The sequence below is a fragment of the Agelaius tricolor genome, unplaced genomic scaffold (assembly GCF_023055355.1).
Source record: "Agelaius tricolor isolate 1412-34295 unplaced genomic scaffold, bAgeTri1.0.p SCAF_4, whole genome shotgun sequence".
In the NCBI taxonomy this organism is placed as follows: Eukaryota; Metazoa; Chordata; class Aves; order Passeriformes; family Icteridae; genus Agelaius; species Agelaius tricolor.
Window position 1 is genome coordinate 34,707,341 of NW_027269264.1, and position 9,975 is coordinate 34,717,315.

At 43.0% G+C, this 9,975-nt stretch overlaps 1 protein-coding gene across 1 annotated transcript; it reads left to right on the forward strand.

The window, feature by feature from the left end:
• Window positions 1-832: 832 nt before the first annotated feature.
• On the forward strand, window positions 833-9,676 carry CRHBP (corticotropin releasing hormone binding protein). Its single transcript, XM_071425234.1, has 7 exons — window positions 833-997; window positions 1,435-1,528; window positions 2,144-2,301; window positions 4,129-4,339; window positions 5,978-6,126; window positions 7,449-7,566; window positions 8,945-9,676. Exons 1-7 carry the CDS (start codon window positions 917-919, stop codon window positions 9,100-9,102), a joined length of 969 nt encoding a protein of 322 aa, XP_071281335.1. The 5' UTR covers window positions 833-916; the 3' UTR covers window positions 9,103-9,676.
• The last annotated feature ends 299 nt before the right edge of the window (window positions 9,677-9,975 follow it).

Consider the following 9,975-nt stretch of genomic DNA (forward strand, 5'->3'; position numbering starts at 1 on the left):
ACCTTCCTGATTAATGTTCCAGCCATCCTCTAATGCAGACTGGGACTAAACCCTTCATTTTTCCAACAAAACTTGTAATTCCCAAGGAACTTCATTGGATTTCAGATATATACCCTACATCTAATACCTTTGCTGAGTTCCAGATTTTTTTTAACTCTGCAGAACTCTCACAGGCTCAACTTTTAAAAGTCTTCTCAGGTTTCACTTGGGGATCAAGGCTGAAGTGGTATCAGGGGTTTTGTAATGAATATGCCCTTGGGAAGCCCAAGTTTTCATAATTTCTGTATGAAAGCTGTTTTCAGTGGGAAGAGCTGTCTGGTTTTGCCTGTGTGCTTGCTGCAGAGCCCTGGAGGGATGCACAGGCTGCAAACCTGCCTGGGACAGGGGTGCCCACCCAGGCCTGGCCAGAAGGAAGCGCCTGGCACAGGCACAGGCACTGCAGAGAGCTGCATATCACAGAGCAGCACAAGGTAGGCAGAAAGCCCTGCAGTCTGAAATACCCTGTACTGCCCCAGGAGGAGGGAGGGTTGCTCCTCATTGCTTGCTTTGGAATAACTGGAAATAAACACAGTGTATGAGTGCCCCGTATATATGCACAGGGATAGGCTCTCTCCCCCACAGGTTTTCAGCTATTCCACCAGACAGATTAGGAGGAAAGACATCTGCCAGAGAGGGGAATTCAACCGTCTTGAAAATTTGTGGCTGTAATTTGGACCCTTGTCATGCCCACGTACTGTGTCACTGTGAGAGGAATTCAGTTACCATGGGTTACCCTATCAGTACAGGGACCAAGTGCCTCCCCTCCCAACAGCTCTATAAAAAGAGTCGCTCCAAGACACCCCAGCGGCTTCTGCATACCGGCACAGACCCGGAGAAACTTGGTCACGGGGGGACAGCTGCCAGAGGAGGTGTCAGCATGCCGTCTGCTTTCCAGTTTCAATGCCACCTCGTTCTCATCTTCCTGGCAGCTTCCAAAGGAGAAACCAGATACCTGGAGGTGAGCAATAGGGCTAGAGATTAAACATCTCACTGTGCTTTTAGCTGCTGTCTTCTAACTTGTGCTCTCATCTTTCAAGCGTTGTGCTTTATTCTCTCTCCATTTCCTATTCCCACTTCTCCTGCATTAAACTTCTGCCTGGGTAACATTAATGCAACAGTCCCGTGTATTCTGTACTACCTCTCTATTAATTTATGCTCAGCAATTTTGCTGAGGATTTAAGAAACTCTCAGTGCACTCAGCTGCTGGGCTCATCTCTTAGATCCCAAGTTTATTTCCCCTCTACTGCAGGTTGGCAGCTTTCAGCCTGAGCTCTTCCAGAGCTGCACTGTTTCTGGACGGGGGACATAATATGCTGTGCCTGTTCTTGAGAGGTGCAGGGAGAGAGCTGCATTTCACTTTGCCCCAGACTCTTTTTGCCCTCCATCTTCAACCAGGTGAGGGATGCTGGTGAAGATGACCCCTTCCTACTACTCAGTGAGGATCTGAAGCGAGAGCTGTCTGCAGGACAGATCTACCGGCGGTCGCTCCGTGAGTTTCTTTGGTGCTCTGGTAGGGACTACTGACAGGTAGAGAATCCTGGGTGTACCTCAGGGAAGGAAAAGGGCTAATTGGGAGTAACAGAGCTGCAGGAGCTTTTTGCAAGACTAGGGAGAAGAAGGACAAAGCATTAAACCTGCAGAAACCTGTGGTTTAAGGCAGAGGGTTGGGGTTCATAGTTAATGGTCCCAAATAACTGGAGTCAGATGGGGATTTCCCACCCATGTCGCTAGGCAGGGTCACATTGCCAAGGGGTGGGGCAGGTGTAGCAGCTGTGAGCGGAGAGAAATGTGAAAGAATAGAGTGCTTGTGCACTTGTGCACATGTACACACAGAGTTTTCTGCTCAGAGATGCACTGAGACACCGTCCCCCCTCGTTCCCCCCGTCACACGTTTGTGCTCACACCTGCCAGTTACTATTCATCCTCTGATGCTCAGCAGGCTCCTAATTGCTTCAGCTGGCTCTCCCTGTCCTCAGTGCCAGCCGGATCCCAGTGCGGGGGGGTGGTCTCTCCTATCCCCCTCCTTCCCTGCACAGTGGGAGCTGGCACGGAGTCTTCCTCCAGAGCAGGCAGCAGCAGCAGCCCTTTGTCCCTGCTTCTCCAGGGTGCATTGACATGCTGAGTATAGAGGGGCAGTTCACCTTCACCGCAGACCAACCACAGCTGCACTGCGCAACCTTCTTCATCGGGGAGCCCGAGGAGCTCATCACAGTTCACTACGACTTTGTAAACATCGACTGCCAAGGGGGGGACTTCCTGAAGGTAAGAAGCTGCTTTTGAGGTGTTTACTGTGTGTGCAAGGGGCAGGCGAACACACGTGCACATCTGCGTCTTGTGTGTGTTTGTGTGTAAAAAGCAGGCAAGGCAACCTCCCCTGGGATGGCTCTTTCCCCTCCCTGAGGCACTCTGTGTTCCCCCCATCACCACTCCTCTAAAACAAAGCCAGACGTGGGATGAGGATCCCTCTCCAGCCTACAGTACCTCTCCTGAACTTTTCCAGAAGTGCCTCAGTGGAGTGTCCATACCCAGGTGAACAGCTGAAAATTTGGGCAGTAGGATTTACTCATTGTGCTGTGAATCAGATGAGCCAGCAGATAATGATACAGATCTCTGGATCGTTGTTACTGCTCTGGGACCTCTGCTCTCAGGTCACTTAGCACCAGATTAATAGTGAGTGGATCATTGCAGGTTTTCTTTAAAAATTCCCTGCTAGAACTTTTCAGGATATTGGCTCTGAACAGAAGGAGGCTCATGACTCAGAACCATTTATATTCCAGTGTTGAAAAACTTTACCAGCACATTTCTCTGGCAGGCAGGAGCATTCACCAAGATCTGAACTCAGTCAAGGACAGAAGGGGAGGTTCAATGGTCCCTGGCTCCCTTCGCCTTGCACTTTTCCCTTTTTGCTGAACTGGCAAGGCACAGAAGAGACCACAACCCGTCTAGTGGCAAGCTGAGGTCCGGGAACAGGGTGAAGGAGGAAAGCTGCCCTTCAGCCCTTTCCTTTTCTCCTGCTCAGAATTCTGTCCTTCCATTCCATATCTTGGCTGAGATGTCTCCCCACGTGGCTGCAGGGAGGCTGATTTCAGTCTCTTGTGGGGCTAAGGCTTTTGTACCTGCACTTATGGTCGCTCATGGAGGCTAGAAAAATGCCAAGATATCTTTTATGTTTTATTGGGCTTTCCTTTCTTTGGTAATGGTGTCCCAAACTTCTCTATTATATTGCTCTCTCTGTATATATATACAGGCAGCTTTCCTCTCATGTAATTTGAACACCTACATCCCATTACTTCAGAAACTTACAGTTCTGGCAAATCCTGACTTTTTTTCATCAGGAAGTCTCACATCAGAATTACTGACTGAAGCGACAGCTGAACCTGATCCTTGAATTTTGGGAATATTGACTGAAGTGTTCAAGGAATTGCCATGTGAGAGCAGCTAGGAGGGTATTGAAACAACAAGGCAGGCAGCTGTGTATCTATGCTAGAACTAATACGTATTTCTGCTTCTGATCTGAAGATGGTGAGGGAAAATTGTTGCTTTTTTTAATGAAGAAAAGATTTGTAGAAGTTGATACTTAAAGTCCAGATAAATAATGCAGAATTTGTTTTGTTTTCTAGTGGTTAGGATGAGGTAAAATAGCTGACACAAGCGAGAGCAAAACCTCTGCCAATAATTCCTCCCTAAAGTTTTCTGTATTCCAATATCTCTGCATGTCCACTGGGACCATTAATGACAAGCTGTAAAGCATCTAAATCAAGCTGGTCAAAAACTCCTTATAGTAACAATGCAATTGCAAAGAAAAAAAAAAAGAACGTGAAAAAAAAAAAAGTAGGTAACAAAAGCTGTCACCTGAAGGAGATAAAAACAAAAGTTATATGCATCCCTTTCCTAAACATCCATTGAAGCATGAATAATTAGTCAAATGTTAGGAAATCAATAAATACAGTGAATTTTTGTTTTCAGTTTGTGGCTTTGAACAGGTTATTTGGTGTCAAAAGAAAAGAGTGTCTGTTATACTTCATGTTTCTGCTCTCTGCTAACAGAGTATTAAGCAAAACCTAGTTTTATATTATTGGACCTCTGTAGGTGTTTGATGGATGGATACTCAAGGGAGAGAAATTTCCCAGTTCCTTGGACCATCCTCTCACCACTTCTCAAAGATACGTAGACTTCTGTGAAAGTGGGAATATTCAGAGGACCATCAGATCATCACAGAACGTGGCAATGATCTTCTTCAGGATTCAGCTACCAGGCAATGGATTTACTGTCACAGTCAAGAAAAGCAGCAATCTCTTCCGTAAGTCTGCAATTCATTCTGCCAAAGGGGCTTGAATTTGGGGCAGGAAGCCAAGAGAATGTGTTGCTTTGCACTGAGTTTCTCACTGTGGTTGTCTGCACTGACATGGCTGCGGTGGAACCATGTGCACCTGCATGCCTGCAGGCTTGACTCAGCCTCAGTGTGTGTCCCAAGAAAACAAAGGAGCTTAAGAGGTCACACAGGCTTCAATATGCAAGACCATAAGGCTCTTTCTTTCAAATAAGATCCCTCCCAATCTAATATTGGCATGTTCCAACACATTTAGCTAGAACAAATAGTATTAATTGAGTAACTTCAATCTCAGCATTTTCTAGATCTGGGTGAACAATGAGGAAAAAATATTTGAAAAAGGTCAACAGTAAAATCAGTGTATTGAATGTTATATGGTAGTTATGAGAGATATATGATCACAGAGATCTACCCGCAAGTTCTTTGCCTAAGCCACTGAGCTGGCAAGGCACAAATTATCACAGAATCGTAGAATAGCTTGGGTTGAAAGAGTTCATAAAGATCATCTTCTTTCAACCCCCCTCACCATGGCCAGGAATGTCACATGGTAGACCAGGTTATCCAGGGCCTCATCCAACCTGGTTGTGAAATTTTCCAGCAGTGGGACACCCACAACTTGACTGGGCAACATGTTCCTCACTTGAATTATGTTTTCCAGAGAGGACAGGACATTTAACAATTATTGTTCAGGCCAGTCTGATTTATCTGCTAACTACTCAAAGTGACCAAACAAAACAAAAGCAGAACAAACAAAACAAAAACCAAAAACCAAAAACCAAACAAACAAAAACCCCCACCCAAACAACAAACAAACCCCCCAAAAACAACAAAAGGAAAAAAAAAAACACGAATAAAAACACCAAAAAAAAAAAAAGCCCCCCAAACCAAAAAGCAGTGACAGTATGTCTGCTATGTCTTTACTCCAAGTTATTCAGACTTGGGCCTGCAAGCTAGGTCCCCACTCTGGCGTGGCTTCATGCCTACAGATGTGATTATTATATTCAGCTGCTGGAGGTGGCTGGTGTCACTGTCCTGCTGAAGCAACTGCAGGACTCCAGAGCTATGCCAAGGATCCCTCGGGTTGCTCACGTAGAAGATACTCCTTTACCTGAACTCATAAGTTTGAACTTAAAGATAAAATCATGCTCCCATTTCAATGAGATATTTTGCAATGTAAGGAACTCCAGTTCAGAGGAGCTGAATAGGATTTAGGGAATTGCTGGCAATATCAGGCGATAAGCTGTCAAAACTAAACACAATTCCTCCCTCTACCCATGTTTAGCCTCCTTCAAACTGGCAAACTGTATGAGCCCTTGACAGCATGAGCCCCTGATGTACAGATTTCAGGTGTGAGCTCTTCTAATGACTGCTTCACCCTCAGGTTCTGCCAGACCTCATGCTATATAGTAAAAAAAGGGGGAGGGAATTTTTAAGGAACAAATGCTATGCAAGAACCTCAGAAAATGCCACAATTTTTTTTTTCAGCCTTTGGTTGTAACTCACAGTAATTAAACTATATCTCTGCTTTTTTGGTACTGTAATGATGTAGTTTTGCTACATGCAGCGATGACTGGACAAGTAACTCTTGTACCTTTTCCCATGTCCCAGCTTGCAATGTCATCTCTCAGACCCCCTCAGGAAGGTTTACCATGGTCATTCCTCACCAGCACAGAAACTGCAGCTTCTCCATAATCTACCCAGTGGTGATAAAAATATCTGATCTTATCCTGGGACATTTAAATGGTCTCTTTTTAAAGGTGAGATCTTTATTGCCTAAGAAAATATTAGCATGTGCAATTTTTGTGGGCACAGAAGCGGGAAGGGGTGAAGCAGGGACAGGCTGTGATGCTGGCTGCTAAGGCATGGGTGTTCTGGACCTCTTGTGTGCACGATGAGGGCTCTGGTTTCTCCCAGAGAGGAGAGCTGGGGCTGTCTCTGTCACTATTGTCTCTGTAATCTTGCAATGGCAGCCAGATCATGCAAAGCACCATTAATGAAAGTAACTATTGCTTGCCATAGCAAAGGGTAAGTATGTCATTATAAAGAAAGGAGCCCTCTCTCCGAGAGCTGTCTGTCTGTATTTAAATTAATGAAAGCAGCAAACGCTCTGAAGAGAGAATGAAGCCACTAGATAGCAAGGTATTTTGTCACAGACAAAATACAAATGTGCTCACAGCTGATTGCCTGCTCCATATGCTCAGCATTCTCTGCTCTGATCCGGGGTATTTGGTGTTTGATGACAAACCAACAAAAGAAGACAGGAGCTATTGGTGATACCTGTGCCTGGGTGGTGTAAGAAGGTATCAATTACAAAATATTCAGAAGAATAGAGCAAGGAATTTTTTTTTGTCCTGGCAGTGAGTCTGACAGCCTGAGCTCTTCAAGGAGATTGCCAGTGTCTGAACAAACTAGGTTTTGAGAGATGGGCAAGTGAATTAGTTGACTTTTTCAGTGGTGAGCAGAAAAGGACAACAGCAAAGGAAGGTAAAGAAAGCAGGCACTTAAATAGTAGCATAGGGGTGACAGCCCAAAGGTGCTCAAGGTGTCTATACAAGAGATTTTTGGCAAACAGCATTAATTTCAGGAAAATTGTGGGTTTAATATACAGTAAGCCATTGCTTTAAAAGAAGATACTCTTTTTGTTAATTTCTACCTTAACTGAACTTTGCCACAATGGTGCATTTTAGCATTTTTTAGGAATGAGTATGGTATAGTGAAACTGAAGTTTCTGCCTGCCAGCTGAATATAGGCATACATACAGCCCATGCCTGCATTAATTTGATTACGTGTTTAAGCACCCAGAACCAGATTGCCTATCTGCATTAAAAGCAGTTGAATCAACACCTTTTCTACTTGTCAGTAATTTTCAGAGTCTACTTAGGTCTTTCTTTGGAATGCCTTAAGAAAATTAACTTACTAATATAAAATGAAGGTAGTACTGCTTAGGATGAGAAACTGATTTCACACAGCTTTAAGCACAGGGGATTTCTAAAACCTATTGTTAGTTCCAATAATGTCTGCAGAACTGCTACATTTTGAAGATGAATGGTAAATAACTTTTGGCCTCTGCCTTTTTAAGAAACCATCTGCAAGCTGTGCAGGAGTGGGAGATTTTGTAGAGCTTCTTGGAGGAGCTGGCTTAGACCCATCCAAGATGTTTCCACTAGCTGACCTCTGCCATTCCTTTCATGGGTCTGGTAAGAACTTCTTCCAATTACCTCCACATAATAAAATTAACCATAATAAGACATGCAGGGATCCCCCCACACACCTGGACTTCCTGCTAGAGGGTGAATTTCACATTTAGCAGAACATGAGAGCTGAAGCCTGTGGTTTGGCTATGTGTTACAGCACACCCATGACCACCTTCATTTGCCCCTTTAGTAGTCATTATGACAAGGCTGAATTAGACATATTTTAAAAATTCTTGTCCTATGACAAAAACAAATATTAAAATGTCAGCACATAAAAAGGTCTGGAAATTCACTACAAATGAAGACAGATAGTTACATTTTCAGTTAAAGAGCTTTTCTCTCATTTACTTAGTGTTCCCAAGACCTTTTCTGCTGGTGGTGTAACACATATCCCAAAAGCCCATTCTATACTTTGAACTTGCTGGGGTTCTGAACCTGTTTCATTATCATGCTAGTCCAGTGCCTTCTTTCTCCCCATAAAAATAAGAACTTCCAGTTTCCCTAATATTCAATAGCAGACTGTAAAGTGTGGCAGTGATATGACAGACTAACCCCTGTGGCACATCTGCCATTTCTCAGGAGTACCAACAGGGCACTGGAGAAGCAGCATTTCCAAAAACTTGCAGGGCAGGAACATGCCTGGTCCTTGTTGTCTCCCTTGCCTTTCATCACACTACAACTTAACAGTCCAGGCACTTTTCAAAGATTTAACTGGTAAGCGCTGCTGTTAAATGATAATCCTGAGCACTGGAATTAAAATGTGTTTTCCTGGTGGTGTGAAGGAAGTGGAAATCCATCTCAGCAGCTCCTGATCTCAAGTGAGGAAGTTCCCCCAAGCTCCCCAAAAGAAAAGGCTTTGCCAAGCCTCCACTCAAATGGCTTGCCTAAAGCAGCAGTTAGTGACACTCAATTTCCCTCAGAGTGGAAGGACCACGTGCTGGGCACTACCATTTGAGTTTGTCTTGATGGGACTCTCAAATGCCTTTCTTCCTGTGAAGAACGTCCTTACACACAAATCCACTCATCCTTCTAATGGGAAACATTTTGATGTTGCTAATTTTGGCTAACTCCAGGATAGGGTGCCATTACCCTTACCCATCACTCATGGTATCTAACAGTAGCACATAGATATGGAGTAGCCTTTGGAGGAGGGAAGGATACTTGATTAAATACCCAAGCATGGTAAAGCAAAACTCACAAACACAAATGTTAATCAGCAATATCACCACCAGCAGGTCATCACGACACACAAATTTTCTTTATTTCCAAAACTGCATGTATTAGTGCTTCATAATTCCCATCATTATATATCTCTTTTCCCTCACTTTCTGTCATATAAATGTGTCTTTATAGCCCCTTTATATCTCTTTTCCCTAAACAGCCCAAATGAAGATTGGCTGTGACAACACTGTGCTGCGGATGGTCTCCAGTGGCAAACACATCAACCGTGTGACATTTGAGTATCATCAGCTGGATCTGCAGGAAACAGAAACAAGAAAGGAGAACAGCATTGAGGAATTCTGCTTTCCTAGTATCTGAGAAACCAGGACATGCATCTTCACATAGCTAATGAAAATAAAGTTCTATAATAATGTACTTTTTCCTTTAAGTAGCTGGTGGTGTCAAGCCTTTCTATAAACATAATTCTTTTCTCATACAAATCAGTCATTCCCATCAGCAAGCAGAAGAAAGCAAAAAATGTATTAATCTTTGTTATTATCATTATATTCTTTCTGTGATGTTTAAGCTCATTTACCATATCGAAAATCAATAACAAGAATAGAGGGGTACTTTTCCTGTGTCAATATTATTAGGAAAATAGACAAAATAACTAGTCTGGGGATATATTAAATCCACAATAAATATAAACTTCATGCAGCAGCTTTATCCTTTTATATCAAGTATAAACAAATAAACAAAAAAAGGTGGTGAAATACAATTCCTGTTTTGTAAGAGGAAGCCAAACATTCGTGTGCGTAAAAACTACTGTTTTACTTATGACTATAAATGTACTATTTATTTCTAATGACATGTTTTTAATGAAAATTTATAGCATGAGTCTTCCTTACACAAATCCAAACATAAATAAATACATTCAAAGAGTTGGCAAAGATTTCTTATATTGTCTTTTTTATGAAGAGGTCTTTTAACACACTGATTAAACTTCCTAAGTCTTGTGCAGTTTTCTGGAAATGAAAATTTTGAATACATGTTGCTGAAAAACCATGAACTATTATGAGCAAAAATTTGGTTTCTCTAGGTTGGTTTTCCCTCCACACAGAATCAGTTTCAGAAGTACACTTACTGGTACCTTCCCTCTTTCAGATTTTTGGTCAGGTGTCCTGCTGACCCGTGAAGGCAAGGATACAAAAATATAGATTTATTTTTTCCAGGCCTTTCTAGGAAAGGACT